Source organism: Pantherophis guttatus, chromosome 4 (assembly GCF_059756535.1).
Source record: "Pantherophis guttatus breed Tessera chromosome 4, ASM5975653v1, whole genome shotgun sequence".
NCBI lineage: Eukaryota > Metazoa > Chordata > Lepidosauria > Squamata > Colubridae > Pantherophis > Pantherophis guttatus.
Window position 1 is genome coordinate 71282914 of NC_142066.1, and position 17270 is coordinate 71300183.

Genomic DNA, 17270 nt, shown 5'->3' on the forward strand with positions numbered 1-17270 from the left:
TCAGAATAGTGATAGAACATAGTGCCAATGAGTCCCACAGGCTTGATAGTTGGTCCAGGTGGGCCCAGTCCTAAAAGGGAACGCTGGAGGAGAGAGAAATGGGGCAGAAATGGGGCAGTTATCTCAAGCCCCCAGCTTCCGCACAACCACAAATTGAGGCCTCCCAAGGCCTGGAAAATCACTCCGGGTCTTTTCTGCCCCAACCGTGGTTGCAGGTCTCCCAGTCCTGATGATTCATTGCCCCCCCAACTCCTATTCCAAGGGGGGGGGGTCACCAGTGCCGTCTGACCACCAGCTAGCCTTCACTGCAACTGCCATCGCCGCCGCCACCATGCCGTCGTTGCCAACCCCCGAAAGAGCCTGGCGACGTCCCAGAGATCTTCAGGGGGTGCCCGACACATCTTGCAGCTCTTCGGGCAAACCCCCCCCCCGGGCTTGAAAACTCGCCGCGCGGCGGGCGCCCCCGGCTCAACGCCACTCCAATTAGCCAATGGCCTCCGGCTGTGAAAAAACGCTGCTGACACTGCCGACGCCCAGCTGATCAGCCTGATGCTCCTAGCATCGCGCCTTCCTCTCTGCTGAGTCACGGAGGGAAAGAAGACCCTCTCGGTGCTGGCAAGGAGCTCCCCTGACTGGTCCTGGGGTCATAGATCTTCAAAACGACCCACAAAGAACCCAAAGGGTAGGTCGGTGCCCCATCCTCAGATCGCGTTCCCAGTGGGCGCCGCCATCTTGGACATGCGCAAAAAAAAAAATTATCTGCTAATGTGGCTGTGAAACCCATTGACTTAAGGACTTTGTCCAAACACTCATACCACCTTTTTCCAGATTGTTTTAATCCATATAGACTTTTGTTTAAAAGCCAAGTCTCTCCCTTTTGTGAGTTTTTGCTATGTGGGGCTTTGACATAAATCTCTTTATCAAGATCTGCATGCAGATAAGCGGTTTGCACATCAAATTGATAGACTTCTAATTTTAAAATTGATGCTATTGTCAATGCACTTTTAACATTTTCGGATCTAACTATGGGGGAATATGTATCCGTATAATCTTCGGGATATTTTTGGGTGAAACCCTGTGCCACTAATCTAGCTTTGTACAATATTTTGTCATTATCTAAATTCTTGATTTTAAATATCCATTTGGTTCCAATTGGGGTTTTGTGGTTTGGGACTTTGGCGGGGGTATATACTTTCAGTTCTCTAAGACTATTCATTTCCCTTTCCATTGCTTGTTCCCAATTATTTCTTTCCTTCTGGGGCAGTTTTGTTATTTCTTCATATGAGTTGGGGGTTAGATTATAGGTTTGGATGGATAAAACGTAATCTTCTAATCTTTTGGGTTTTTGGTTTCTATTGGTTCTAATTGGTCTGTCGTGTAATATTTCTGAGTCGTGTAAATATTTGGCTTCTTTTTGTGTTAGAGTGTCTAATTTTATATCTGGGTGACCTTCCTTCCATTCTTTGATGTTAATATCTTGGTGTTTGGGTTTGTGTTTCTCTTGGTTATTATTTTCGGGTAAGGTTTGTTCTCTCCTATCTTGTTCATTATTATGTTGGTTTTGACAGTTATGTATTTCATTTAAGTGTATTTTCGACCAATTCGACTGTTCATGAAAAACTGCATTCCTGGACACAATGAACCTATTATGATTATCCACAAATCTAAATCCTTTGGTTCCTGTTTCATAACCCATAAATCTTAATCTCCTTGACACCTTTCCCCCCTTATGTCTCAATTGTTTTGGTATGAGCACGTCTGCTGTTACTCCAAAAATGTGTAAGTGAGCTATTTGAGGTTTTTTATTATACATTACCTCGTAGGGTGTTTTACTCAATATGCTAGACCAAGATCTATTAAGTGTATAATTTGAGTATACAAGTGCTTCGGCCCAAAATGTTTGTCCTAGTCCTGCGTCATCTAAAACACATCGTATCATTGTCTGTAGGGTGTAATTCCTACGTTCAACCACTCCATTTTGAAAAGGTGAAAATGGTGAAGAAGAAAAATGTAATATTCCATGTTCCTTTAGCCAGATTGAAAAACTTTTGGATAGGAATTCTGACCTGCAGTCAGTCATAATTTGTTTGATTTTAATGTTATTCTGTACTTCTATTCTCTTATAAAATTCTTTAAATTTTGTGATTAAGGGTATACACAAAACCGTAGCGATTGAAGTCATGTACGATAGTTAAGAAAAATCTTTTTTTTATATTTTATGGAAGGTTTTAGGGGACCAATTGGAAAGTGGAACTGGTTGCGCGTGTTGCTTTTCTTGGTCTGGGTTTGGTTTTGATTTTAAATGACTTACACACAGAACACTCTAGGTAATTTTTGTAATTTTTTTACTTTTAGTCCTTCGGAACAATCAGTCATCTTTTGAATAACAGGAAAACTAAGGTGTCCCAGCTTTCTGTGTAGTAAATGTGCGCATTCATCGTGCAAAGGTTTCCCTACTAGAATTTTATTCCTTTTTGGTGTATTATAATTGTGAGAATCTTCTTGGGTTTCATTTGAGCCTAAATTGGCGTTGATGCTAGATTGATTGTCACTTTCTGTGTCAAGATATGATAGGTTTCCGCTAATTGTAATTCCCTTTATGTCTACTTTGTCTTTTGTCATGTATACCTTCCCTTCTTTAATGGGGATTTCTATGCCTAAATCCCTGCTCAGCTTCAATGCTGCAAGTATGTTATGGGGTATTTGGGGGACAAGAAGTACCCCCTCTATTTCACCTATCTCATGTATATGTATGTTCCCTTTCCCAGTTACCAAAACATTATCTTGACTGGCTACTTTAATCATAAAGTTTTCTTTTGTAAAAGATGTGAGTAATCTCCTGCCATAAGTAGTGTGATTAGTGGCTCCTGAATCTATAAGCCAATGATTCTTCTTTTTTATTGTATTGATGTAGAATTTCTGATTCCCTAGCCCGTAAAGAGTTCCTGACTGATTTTCTTGGGCATTATCTCTGTATTTTCTCGTATCCCTTGGAATGGGAGAATCATTACATCTGTATCTGTAATCTGAGTGTCTTTCATGGGGTCTATGTCTATTTTCTTGTCTGTCTCTACTTTGGTAATGACCTCTTCCTCTAATGTTTTTTGGACAATCAATTTTGTAATGACTCTTGGAGTTGAATGTAGCATTCAGGCATGTCCGTATCTTTGCTATGGAATTCTACCCTTTTAATAATTCTACTATCTCTGTGGTGTAGTGATCTATCTTTTCTTAGATTATCTTCGGCAATTAATTTGTTCGTTAGTGTCTCTATTGATAGATGCCCCATTGTAATACTATCTAGTTGACTTATGAAATTATCCTAACTAGGGTCTAGTGAATTTATAATAATGCTCTTCATGCTTTCTTCTGATATAATTTCCTCTCTCTGTAATAATTCTGCCCTGGTAACCTTTAAATTTAATATGTGTTCGCTCATTGAAGTCCCTGCTCTAAGTCTAGCAGAATGGAAATTTCTAGAGATTCGAGTTGTTGTTGCCACACTTTTGCTGTAGAATAGGTCAAACATACATTGTATTAGATCTGGTACAGTTAAATAATGGTTAATACTAGGGGAAATACTGGGGGAAATACTAGCTATTAATAGGTAAAATGCTTTGTGATGTAGGCAGTCCAATTCAAGTGTCCAAGGTTTTTTTGGAGGGTCAGTAATCATGAAAAGTAAGTTTTCTCTCAGAAAAGTGACTTGGAGCTGTTGATTCCATTTTTGTAAATTGGTTTCATCTAATTTTAAAATAGGGAAGTTGATGGGTAAGGTCCCTGAGTTGTGTGAAGTGTTACTTACTGAGAGTGGCTGTCCATGGTTCTGAATCATAGGAAAGCAGTAATATGGTAATGGAATACTTGCAGGCAATTTAAAAAGACAGGCTTGAACTTTTTTTTTCTCTTTCCTTTAGGTTGTTCTGCGCATGTGCGAAGTTCATTTCTATTCTGAAGTCGTCAAGAGAGGTTCCTTTCTCCGCTGCTCCTGAGCGTGGGCCTGTCTCGACTGGATGAGTCTCTGGGTGCCGGTTGTGGCCAGATGGGAATCGAGTCGTCCTCTGGATCATCGATGGATCGTCTGGGTAGATATCCTGGTCAATCAGGCGATGTCGTTGTGATGGTAAGTATTTTTAGCGGTTTTTCGGTATTGGGGATTGTGTTAGTGGTAGAAGGCTGTAGTTAGTGTCCGGATTGAATAGTGTCAGCGGTTTTTCGGTGGTGATGTCTGCGCCCTTTATATAGTGTTTGTTTATTTTTTGTTCAATGTCTGTAATTTCTTTGGACATTTTTAGTGCATTAGGGTAATGTAGTGGTAATTTTAGTTCTGATCCAAAAGCTGTGGTGAGAATCTATTTCGGCTTCGGTGGGTTGATTTTGTGAGTGAGGTATTGTTTTTATTTCTTTTGTTTTTAAATAGGTTTGAGCCTGTGTTGGCCATTTTGGATTCAGGTCATCCCTTAGTGTACAGTCGGCCATCTTTGTTGTTTATTCGACTAAAGATGGCCGCCGTTCAAAAATGGGCGCCAAAATTTTCCCACCAGTTTCATACTGGCCGTTGTTGTTTGGTTCGTCTCTCACCGGGCTGGTTTCTGTGGCCTTCATGTTCAATTTTTGAGCTCCATCTGTGGCTTCATGTTGTTTAATTAGTTGTCCAAGGTTTTCGATGAGTTCTTTGTTGTTGGTAGGTGAGTTTAGTATTTTTAAAATGTTTTTTTTTAGTTTGTTTGAATCTGCTGTGGCATCTGTCTTTTCTTCGATTCTCCTGTCATTGTTTTCTGGCGTAGTTTTGGAAATTAGTGCTGGTTTTCTTTCGTTTGTTGTTCCCTCTGGGATTGCTTTGGGTGGTGACAGTTGCGCTGCCATTAATTTTGAATATTCTCTGGTATTCATTCTCTTTTTGCTTTCAGTCATGTTTCAGAGTTATGGGCATAAAACCGACCTCTGCTACCAATTTGTTATGTAGATTCAAGGATCAAGCCCAATAACTCATAGAAGTCATTCCTTTTCTATTAAATATATTTATTGTTTCTATTAAACATCTTAACAGGTATCATGACAGAAAAGAGCTCAGGATGAAGGAGCGGATGGGGCTTATATACTAAGGAGGCGGAGCCAAGTTAAGGAGGAGTTATGAGGGAGTGGTTATTGGAAAAGGGAATTAATATTTACATCCTTTTGATATATACATCAATCAATCACAGGGTTAGTCAATTACATGTGACATTTTTAAACTACTAGACATATCCTGAGAGATTCTAGGCTGTGGTTATCCTGAACCCACCTCTCCACTGTGTAGACCTTTAATATACACGAAGGTATATGATCACTTTCCAGGTAAGGTAGGACATCAAAATTTTCTACATAATGTAGTAAGTCCATAGAAGTTAGGATGTAATCAATGGTGCTGGTTTTGGACCCTACCACAAATGTAATCTCGCCAGGATATTTGTATCATCAAATATACTCTGAGAAGCTATTTTGACTTTCTTTCTCCCAATCAAACTTTGCTGTCTCTTGGTCCTCTAGAATGCAGCTCCTTACTCCTGAGAATCCAGACTGCATTCCATCACACTGAGTTCTATTGAGTTTCTATTGATACTATTGATTGCTCTAAAGAAAAAATTTTTTTGATTAAAGTCAAGCATGTGTTGAGAAATTCTTTAAGTGGTACAGAGGGCAGCTCCAGAAAATATGTATGGTTGTCTCAACTTCTGCAATCAAGCAGATGCCAAGATCTTCTAAAAAGGGAAATTAATGAATATGTTTTTCAATGCTTTCAAGCAAGGATATCAGAGTTTGCTAAAGTATACAGTTAGATTCAACAGTATTATACAACATTCACTGATAAAAGTTGCTGAGATGGTAATCATAACATTTTAATGCTTGCTGTTACATAAATATACAAATGGTATTTTCATTAAATCCCCGCTAGATGTTCACACTGAATGGGAGGCATGTTGAATATTTTTAAACATGTCATTTGGTAACAAACACCAATATACTGTGACTTATGCTTTATTTCCAAGCCTGGTTCAATTCAATTCTGACAGTTGATATTTCCATGACTATATTGAGCCATATTTTATTGCAACCTAAAATTATTGTCCAATAGTTTACAAATTGTGATGCTATTCTAATAATTTTGAATAATCAGGAACTGGCCTTTAATTCACAGTTGAATACAAACACAATAAACAACAGTTTTGAACTATCTGGGCCTCTAGGATGTTAAGTCCTTTATATTACCAAAAAAAAAAAAAAAAAGGTTATGAAAGCAGATGAAAAATGATCCCCCCAAAGCATGTTTTTAATAACCTCTCATGGTAGAAATTTGGAAGAAAGGTTCAGAGCTTTTATGTAATTAAATAATCTGTATAGTAGTTTTTATTGTTGAAAAAGAAAGGCCAAAACCAAGCAGTTTTATCTATCAGATGTTTATCTGTGAGAGTTCTGAGCTCATTTTGAATAATAGTAACAACATCAACACCAACAAATATCCATTGTCCAGTCGGACTACTGCAATGATTCTATCTATCTACTTATCATCCATCCATCCATCCATCCATCCATCCATCCATCTATCTACCCATCTCATAAAAAGTGATTGTGGGTGGCATATAGGAAAAAAGAATAAAAAAACCAAAACATATCAAATATAACCATATAAACATACACAGGGAAAGAGATGAGAGTTGATCAGCAACAGACCAACCGCAATATCTCATAGCCCCTGAGATTCCGGGCCTGATGACAAAGTCCGTCTTAAAGGACTTCTGGACAATAATGAGGGATGAAGCTGACCTCAATTCAGTGGGCAGAATGCTTCAAAATGTGGGCATTAGAGCCCCTTGGACCCACCAATTGTAGTTCCCTGAGACTCAATACCCACAGCATGCTTCTCTGGTTGGATTTGACAGGATGAGCAGATGTCATGCGGGAGAGGTGGTCCCTCCGATAACCATCTCCATGCCATGAAGAGCTTTAAAAGTCTAAATCACCACCTTGAAGTGGACCCAGAAGCAGATTGGCAACCAATGCAGCTGACATGAGAGATAATATATGCTTTTTAGAAGCACGTGTAATTGCTACTGCATTTTCCAGCAACTGAAGCTTCAGATACCCTTTAAGTGTAGCCCCATGTAGAGCATATTACAAATGCTCATCCTTAGGTAAGTCACTAAGTAACCTTGAGCAAAGCCCCCTGATCCAGGAACAGGTGTAAATGAATAGCACAAAGCTGTGCAAAGGCCCACCTAGCCAAGATTGACACTTGCTTTTTGAGCAGGAGTTGTAAGTCCTGGAGAACTCCCATATTGTGCACTCACTCTGTTTGGAGTCATACAATCCCATTCAGCCCCAAAATGGCATTGTTCTTGATTCCAAAACCCAAAGAAACTCATTCTTGTTGGGCTCCAATTGAAGTCTATTCTCCATTCTGGGTATCATAGCCTTCAAACAAGAGGATAAGATGTCAATAGGATTGTTTAATCTGCCAGGGGTAGAAATATATATTTAGGGATCATGAGCATATGAATGATATCTTACCTCAATGGATGAACTGGATGGATTATCCAAATGGATGGATGTTTTATTTTAACAGCTTCATGTAAATGTTGGAAAGAATTGATCCCTACATGGTAGGAGCATACATGAGGTAGATATCTTATCCCCAATCATCACCATTTGGAACCAACCCCAGAGAAAGGAGATGAACCAACACAACACATTGCCATCCACCCTCAATCCCCTGATCCAGAAATATTTCATGGTCTATGATATAAAACCTGCAGAGCAGTCAAATAGGCAAAGACAGCTTTCAGATTCCTTCAATGATGGTAGGAATTTTCAATCCACTCAGCAGTGTATTCTATTTTTTTTTTCTTAAAACTTTCCTCATCCAATTTGACTATGGTTACCAACCTCAAATTCTTCAGTATTACCTCTAACAAGGTATTTTTAGAAAGAACAAAATTAAGATAGCAACATTCTTGATAAATTCAAGAACTCTATTTTCATCCTTTGGCATACAGAATAGATATTAATGTAAATTTATTTATATATATTTATAAATAGAAATAGAAAACTATTTTCATCCTTTGCCAATTCCAGTGAATTAAAGTAATTAGCACTTGCTCTCTGTCCTCTCTTTATCCAGCCCCAGATTATCCCTAATTCAAAAATGCAGACTACATGATGTAGGCTTCAATGCACATTGAAGGATGCTTTTCATAGAATAAAATTCAAAATACAATTCGGCACTCCATAGTTGCAAGGCAAATGCCAGGGTGAAGCATGAAAAGCATCTTAATTTAGCTACTTCAGGTAGGTATTTTATAGAGAACAAATTAAGACAGCATCCAGGCACAGTCAATAAGCACTCAGAAGCTTCCAGGTTTAATCACTGACATTTTTCAATAAAATGGACACAGGCTAATTAGGCTGAGAACCATCTTCAGATTCATTTCAACTCTTGGTGACTTTCTGAATGAATCTACACCAATTTCTTGCCAATATTATAAAAGAAGTTTCCTATAGTCTTCTGAGATTTTCTTTTGCTTCCTAGTCTACAGGACAGAGATTTACTTGTCACATCCAAATCTTAATAAAGATTATCATTTAGCTTAGTTTTTCAAGATTATCAGCAATCAGATAGATCCTGCAATCAACAAGGATTATTACTGAAACAGTGGATTTCTTGAATCAACAATTTCCCAAGATAGGTTTCCCAATTAATTTGAATAGATGCATACTGATGTTAGGGAAGCAGAGAACTTGTTAGATTACTTTTGAAAAAGAAAATAATAAGTGCACAATAATTTAAGTTCAAGAGTTTTTTTTCTAAAACAGAAGAAAGACAGTCACAGTCTGTTAATTGTCTTATTAGAATGATGCTAGATTTGAAATAGTTTTAAGCATTTCCCAGGAACTGAACATGTCACATGATCTTTCAAAAGATTTTTCCAAGATCTGGACTGAAAGGGCTAAACAATTTGTCAAGGTAGCCAAGGCTACTAAGTTTTTGGCTTCTGGTTAGAACATTGAAGAATGTTACATTAGTTCCTATTACAATTGCAGTAGCTGAAAGATGGTTATCTGGACTTAAATATCTTAAAAGGATAAAAGCCTAAACAAGAAGGTCATCAGAAGAAGCTTGACATGATTTTTAGAAATCACAACACAGAAGACCAACAGCTCTTTGAAATATTGAGAGCAAGTAGCATGAACCAAATTGGCTTTTCCTGACAAATGCATTGTTTATGTTCTGTCAGTTGTTATGGATAACAACTGCATTTGTACAAAGTAGCATGGCAAGTCAATAAAAGGCATTGCCTGCTGCATGTTGAGTAAATGAGGTCTCAGTAGGATGCAGTTGCTGGAGAATAACATAAAATGTAGCATCTGAAAGCCAGCAATGCTTGGATTTCTAAAGCCTTGCATTTTGAAGTTTGTCCTCAATTCTGATGCCTTAGGTGTTTGCTATAACTATATATTGTGACTAATGCATCTTCATTCAGTGATCTTGTGTGAACAAAACACTAAAATCTATATCAAATACAATCAGACTGCAAAAAGTAAAATAAACAACTAACCAACTGGAATTTAATTTATACTATTTGCTGTAGGACTTGGTATTTACTAATAAAGTCAATGGTTATATTCTTCAAGTACTACTTTTTCATTATATGTACCGGTACATCTTTATAAACATAAAGAAATGCATAATATCAGTATAAATGTGACTCTTTTATTTTATTCCTTGATCAGAAGGAATAAATGGAATTTATGTTTCTAATGTATTCACTATAGATTATTTTTCAGATTTGAGAAAGCCAGTGAGATGTCGAATTGTGCACTTGTCTCTGAAGATATATAAAAATATGCAAACATTAGCAGTCTACAGATAGGATTTTTAACATCACCCATTCATTATAGATGATGCTGATGCTGGGCGATGCAAATTGATCACAGATGCATTCTACCTACATGTTAATTTTAATAGCCCCCAAGGACATTCTGTGCATTGTCTGAGAAAAAAGCATAGTACCAGGTAGAAAATACGAATGTTGTGTGACTAACAGGCTTACTATTGAATTGCCATTATCCAGTTCTATGTATTCCCCCATATCCCATAAGAATATCATTCTTATTAGGCAATGGGCTTTATTGCCTGTTCAATTTGTACCTGTATTCAGTATACTCATCTGTATGAGTATTGCTTACAAATGTTACACACCCAGCATTCTTTTTAACCTATATTAGACAATGTATGTATACACACATAAAATTGATTTTTTATTCTTATTTCTTCATCATATTATTTCAACAAGCATCTGCTAAGGAATAGTAATGTCTTTCTACAATAGCAATCATATTGTTTTCCTGTAAGAAGCAAGTTATTTTATCCTATTCATAGCAGACTGAAATTTATTGTGAAATCACAATTTTTGCCGATTACTTACTCTCCCCAAAAAGCCATGTTTACATTCCATTTTCTTATTTCCTAAATATGAAAATAAAGAAATGGCAGAAAGAAATTTAAACATTATTTTCTTTTACTTTTTGTCTTCTGATGACCTCTCCTGGCTAAGCTTTTCATTATCTTTAAAATAAATAGTTCAGTATCTTCATCATTTTTAAATCTTATCAGTCCATTGATTGTTTAACTGTTGCAATCATTTAAAAATTGGTATTTGTAATATTAATTATCAAAGCATAGGATTAAATGATACTGTATATTTTATTTGTATGAGAACTTATATGAGATTCAAAGTTTATATATATTTGCCATAATCCTAGTCTTATAGAGAAATACTTAGTTTAGTTAATTCTACTAAATGAAACAACTAGAATGTTTAATGTATTTATTTATAAAGCAACTTTAGCACTTAATGTTCTTTTGTGCCAAGTTATATGTGACTATGTATATTGACTTCAGCAGCTTCTCTATAACTGTGGTTATCCTTGCAATAAATAAACACAGAGAGAGAGAGGTATACATGGTTAATAATAAATTTGAGTCATATTGTATTAAATAGTAAGGCTATGTAACATTTCAAACATAATGTATAAAAGATATTTGGGGTACCTAAGCACATGTCATGAAGCTGCAAAAAATAGTCATGAGGTAGGGGCCTGAATCAGGCCTGTGTTAAAGATGCTATATTCATACACCAAGATATCACATGCTACCTTTTCAAAATGGAATCTGAACCATTGCATTCTTCTATTAAACAGTATATGTAGTTCATAACATTGAGTTGCATTATGAGAGTTCTATAACTGATCCTGCAGTAATATGGATCATACCCAATCTACATGCATAACATTCAGAAGACTGCTCTTCAAAACAGTCTTCAAAAAAATGTTCTCCCATTATGCAATTACCTAACTAATTTCTGTGTCAAAACAAGCAAGCGATAAAAATCATAGGGTGATCCAGTATATAACTTCTTACCAAGAAACTCAAATATCTGTAAAATAGGTTCATCCACCAAAGATTTACAAATAAGAACGCTTAGGTAGCATTAAGACTTTTTAGACATTTGTTTTAAATCACTTTTACTATTTTACTTTCATTTCAGGTAGGTAAAGAGTTTCCCTCATTTTATGTGAATTACCTATTTTGTGATTGAAAAAGGCATAACCTTAGGGGAAAAAAGTTTGACATATGCTGCAGAAAAACTGGTGCTGAGCGTATTTGTCAGTACATTTGGATTACAAAATTGGGCACCAAATCCACTTTTTGTTCAGGTTTTCACATTATGCAAATTCATCTTATTTGAAGTTTGAAGAGAATCTAACTTTAGCATATGGACGTCTGAGTTTTTATGCTTTTCTGCACAACTGTATTTGACTAATTTTTGATATGTTAGTATATAATTTGGTTTGATGTACTTGTTCAAGAAAGCAGATCTGGTTATGTTTGATTTTGTTTCTGCCTCTATGCATCTCCCTATCAGTCGATCCCACTTCCACTTTATTAATGTAGTTACAATAATACAACTGTCTGTTTAACAGGAGGCAAGCATAGAGTGGGCAGGCAGAGAGAGAGAGAGAGAGGGAGGGGAAGGGGAAGAGAGAGGGGGAAAGGAGGGGAATGGGGAGGAGAGGAACACACATTCTCAGAAACTAAAAAACAAATATGACTATATAAAACCTATTTATGTACTGTTTTTTCAGGATTCTGAAGAAAGAAGTCCTCAAATTCTTTCTTTACAAAAGTATATTGTCTAACTTTTTGATTGATTTATACCTAAATCCAAATTTGAGTACTCTAAAACTATGTATGTGTTCATATATGATAAGTGTGTGTGCATGTACATATATACACACATACATACTCATAATACAATGCTAGGGAGTATCGTAAACAAACCTCCTGTAAGCCATTCATATAACAAGAGTATGTATATGCGTGCATACGCGTTAAAGTGTAATCTTGCACTTTATGTACCTGAAGAAAGCTATGCAAAATTTGGATTTCAACATATTGGACATCAAATATTGATTCTGCAGAGCAAGGATGACTGAGTCTTTCTTTACTTTCTCTTTCTTATATACAATATCACTGCATATATTAACAGGGATGAAATCAATATTAAGAGCAATCCAACAGCACTAAGCAAAAGGCCCAGCATTAGATTATTTCTAAAAGAGGGAATAAATTAATGTGGCTTGAGATTATTTGGTTCATGTGTTAAGACATGCTCCTCTTAATATCACATACTCTTTAGAGAATAATAAGACATTTGCACTTCTTTAACTTGTGACACAACTTACCATCATACCTCTTTTTACCAAACTTGGACTTTTATCAAATAGGTATAGAGGCCATAGATTACCTCCCACTGATATCTGTCATTCCTCACAAATGATCAGCAACCAAGATTTTCTTCAAATATGATTGAGCTCTGATATCACTTTTTCTCTTTGTGACAAAATAAACAAGTACCAGTTATTATAAGTAGTAGATGGAAATATGCTGAGTCAAATACCACCAGGTTTGGCTATTAAATCTTCAGTATGACTGATTATAAAAAAACAGCATACAATACTTGTGTCCCCCAAAAGCAGAAGAGTCAGCACTGTGTATCACATGCATGTAGATCATTTGGAAGAGAAAGTCAAACTGCCATTCTCTGGAATGCTGTATATAGTTCCATAAGCTAGAAAAGCAGCTTTCTACAAAAATTAGGCAAACAACAGAATATTTCACTCTGATATCAAACAACTAATGCTACAAACATGCATGTACTGTAAAATTGTTAGGTTTCTGAAGGTAGCTCAATGTATTGAATCTCCTTAGGGCACCTAGGGATACCCCCCCCATGTGAAATCTCACTGACTCACCGGATAGGTGCTTTCATAACAGCTCTTCAGAAGGCTTACATTTTACTGATTTTTCTTCAAGAAACGAAACTTTATTCATCAGAATCAGCCGCAAAATTCCCCATTATCGCCCTGGGTATCCACTCTCTTTGCGCTTTGCTTTTCAGAAATCAGCTCTAGAAAATCCCCACCATGAATGGGAAAACAAAAACTTCAAAGAAAGCCAACCAGCACCCGCCAGCTTGTTCCCTCGGTTCAACTAAATGCCGTCAATACTTCGGTTCCAAGAAAAGCCGGTACCTGTCTTGCGATTTTCCGACCTTCCCTGCAGCAATTCCAAACAATCTGCAAGCCTTTATTTGACTTCCCTTACTAACCTGCCCCATTAAATACAACTTGTCACTGCCTCAATGTGGAAGCGCGGTACTTACGGGAGGACGGAAAGGCTGTCTGGACTCTGTCGCTGATGTTGCTCAAAATCCACAGGAAGAGAGCTCTTTTGAAGGCAGCGCGAACCCCAGCCATCCTGCACCTTCAAACTGTTAGTCCCAGGTATCAGTTGGAAATATTCTGATTCCGTCTTCAATTCTCTTTCTTCAATCTTCATCTGCTGCTTGTCACCTTGAGGGAAATGTCACTGTCGTGTGTCGAAGTTCCCGAGACTTCAGCGTTCTTTTCTTTTGGAATATAGGTAAGCAACTTCACTTCAGGATATCAGACCAATAGGAACAGATGTCACTTTACAGGACAAGATCTCGGAGAGAGCGAGCAGCTTTCGGGAATAAACACTCAACCGCTGTGGCAGAAATCACAGCTCCTCAGCTTTTTCTGTAAAGAGAAGGGGTGCTTCAAAAAGCTTTCCTTTGCCCGGCTGCCGCTGAATTGATCCGTGGGATTCAAACGCACACTACAGCCAGTCAGAAAGCAGGCACGCATTCAGATCGGGCTAGCGGGCGATGGAGACGTTCCCGCCGCAGAGCAGCAACCTTACAGCCTCTGTCTTCCTACAATCACCATTCACCAGCAGGAGGAAACACTGCGGTCGCCTCCGCGACTAAAAGTGGTAACAGAATAACCAACAACCTAGAGGCTCCGAGGAGAGAGAATTCTACGCGTCCCTCCAGCTCCTCTCTGTCTTTTCGGCGGCTCCTCCTCTTCCGCGTACCCACCGCTCCCTGAAAGAGCCACCTCCCCAAGTCTTCCCCACTTATACTTTTAAACCTAAAGGGAGATAAAACAGCAGCCCCAGCCTTGCGCAGTGGGCCTTGCAGGAGTCGCTAGAGAGCAGAGAGCGGCTGCCCTGATCAGCAGAGCAACGCAAGTATTGCTATCCATGGTACTGAACTTGGAAACCTCTCCTTCGTGATCTTGGCAGGAGGTTTGGGGTTGGGGGTTTTATTTTCCGCTTTCAAGGAACCTAAAAAGAGGTCGCCGACAAATCGACATTCCTCTTTTTCCTACTTCTCTTCTTCTTTGCTTCCCCTTCAGAACGAGATGGTATATGCTCCCTGTGCTCCAGCCTCCTGGGATCCAGCTACAAACGAAGCAGTCTAGCCAGCAAGTCTTCCGAGCGGTCCTAAGCACTCAGAATAGGAGCTCGGTATCCTGCTTGTAAAACCAGCAGGATGATTACCGGAGGCTCCACTGTGAGTGTGGTTGTTTGTGTATATTCCTGTATGCGGGTATGAATACACATAGAAGAAATCAAGAAAAAAATTGTACTAAGATAATAGGACAGGACAGGAAGCAACCAGACGGGTTTTGTGAGTTTGATTAGAAATTGCATCCAAAAGTCACCTCTGCCTGTTTCTTCCCTCTTCCACAAACTCCGACCCCATAATAGATTCAAATGAGAGTTACTGAGCTCTATTTTTTAAGATGTTTATTATAATTTCATTTTAGTTATTTGAATGTATAATTAATGCATCTCCCTTTTTAAAAACTGTTATACTTCCCACTTCATTTAGAAGGGAAAAATAAAAACACTGTTGCTTTTTGGAGGTAATTTCATAGAAGTTTGTAAGAAAACCTGTTTCTATAGGTATTGGACAAGCCTTTGTATACAATAATAACAAATGCTGACATTTTGTTTAATGTTTTAAACTTATAAACCTAAAAATCTGCTCTTACGTCAGTAGATCTGGCAACAAGATCATATCTTCTCAGGAATTACCACCCATTGTAAAATCCACTGGCCCTTCATTAACTACTTCTATAACACTCTTTTAGAAAGCTGGTAGCTAATCTTAATTTTGCTTTAAGAAACAAAACTTTATTCTTTTCCCAGAATACTGCCACCTTCAACTAAATCATTTATGAAACCTATTATTGCCACAAGGAATAACTCTCCAATGTGCACACGAGCACTTTATGTTTTAGAAGTTTTTTTCCCTGTATTTTGATATGGCCCATTGGCTAATCAGCAACAATAAACTGTTTTAGAAGTCAAACTCCAGAAAATCCTACAGAAAGTGACCAAAGAAAGAACTGCCAGAAAACAATCAGCATTCTCAGTTCAACAAATCTGCCACCAGCATCTTCATTCCAAAGAATTGACTTCAGCTCTATTTTTTAACATTAACCAGAGAGTAATGAGAAAGACTCTCCCAACACCAGTCCAAACACCAACTTCGAACCCATATATGATTTATCATATCTTCCTGCCCAATCAATCAAACATTACGCATGAAAGGAGTTCTCTGGAAGTACTTACGAAAGGAGGCAAGGGCTGTCTGGGTTCTGCCACTGATGTTGCTGAAAATCCACAGGAAGAGAGCTGCTCTGCAGCTAGTATAGAGAACCACAACCATCCTGTACTTTCAGATCTATCTTCCCCCACTTAGTCTCAGGCGGCAGTTATAAATAAGCTCTTGCTGGGTCTTTCTCAGATCTCCCTCTGCTTATCAATTGTCACTTGTGGGGTAAAAGTCAGGTACAGTTACCTATTTTATTGGTTTACACGAAGTCCCGAACACTTTGGGGTTCTTTTTCTCTTGATATATGCAAGCCTTCTTCTTCATACTACGCCAAACGAAGTATGAGAGACAGTGAGGTCACTTCGTAGGGAGAAGGGCTTGGACAGACGGAGTGGGATATTAGAAGAAAATGCTTTGCCTGCTGCCCCGAGCTAAAACCGCTACGGCTGAGTCCTTCTTCCCATATAGCAGAGGGCTGCTTCTGAGAGCTTTCCTCAGCCTGGCTCCTCTGTACAGGTACGCGAAGCTCATATGCACAGCCAACCATAGAGCAGACTATCATTTAGATCAGCCAGCAAGCTATAGAAACACTCCGGCCCTGCTTAACAGCCTCTCCTTTTATTCTTCATTCGCCAGCAGAAGGAAATGCTGTCGCCGTCACCATGACTAGCAGCAATGGTAATATAACCAACAACCAAAAAAAGGGGAGGAGGCAGATGGGGAGGAGAAAATGCTCCCCTCCCGTTTCTCTGCCTTTTCGCCGGCTCCCCCCTTCTCTTCCGTATACTTCCCGCTAGCTGGAAGAGCCGCCTATCGAACTTCTCTAGTTTTAAAACGAAAGGAAGCTAGAGGAGTATCAGCAGCCCTGCGCAAAAGCCGGTGCAGCAATGGCTACAAGAGAATGGGGAGCCGCCGCTCTCACACTTCTCAACGGCGATGGTGCTGCCCATGGTATTCAATTTGGAAGCCTCTCCTTCCAATCTTAAGGACATTTTGTTCCCTTATTTTTGCTTTGAACCGAAAAATAACCAGTCGCTTCCTATCTTTTGCATATTTCTCTTCTTCTGTGCAGCCCCTTCCCCCGCCTTCAAACTGAGGTGGTATAGGCTGTCTCTGCTCCAGCCTCCTGGGATCCAACTACCATCGAAGCAGTTCAGACAGAAAGTCTTCCGAGCGGTCCTAAGCACTCATATTGGTTGCTCAGCATCTTGCCTTGTAAAAAAACAAACAAACAAACAAACA

At 38.5% G+C, this 17270-nt stretch overlaps 1 protein-coding gene across 3 annotated transcripts in view; it reads right to left on the reverse strand.

The window, feature by feature from the left end:
- The window catches only part of CNTNAP2 (contactin associated protein 2), a 1550102-nt gene extending 1533274 nt beyond the window's left edge, over positions 1-16828 (reverse strand). Inside the window, exon 1 of one of the 3 annotated variants that reach the window (XM_060691806.2) lies at positions 16046-16705. In XM_060691806.2, coding sequence (XP_060547789.1) covers positions 16046-16142 — 97 coding nt within the window. In that variant the 5' untranslated portion in view covers positions 16143-16705. Of the gene's footprint in view, positions 1-13763; positions 14413-16045 lie in introns of those variants that run through there. The other 2 variants (XM_034416464.3, XM_087892376.1) reach the window with 2 other exon arrangements.
- Positions 16829-17270: the final 442 nt, after the last annotated feature.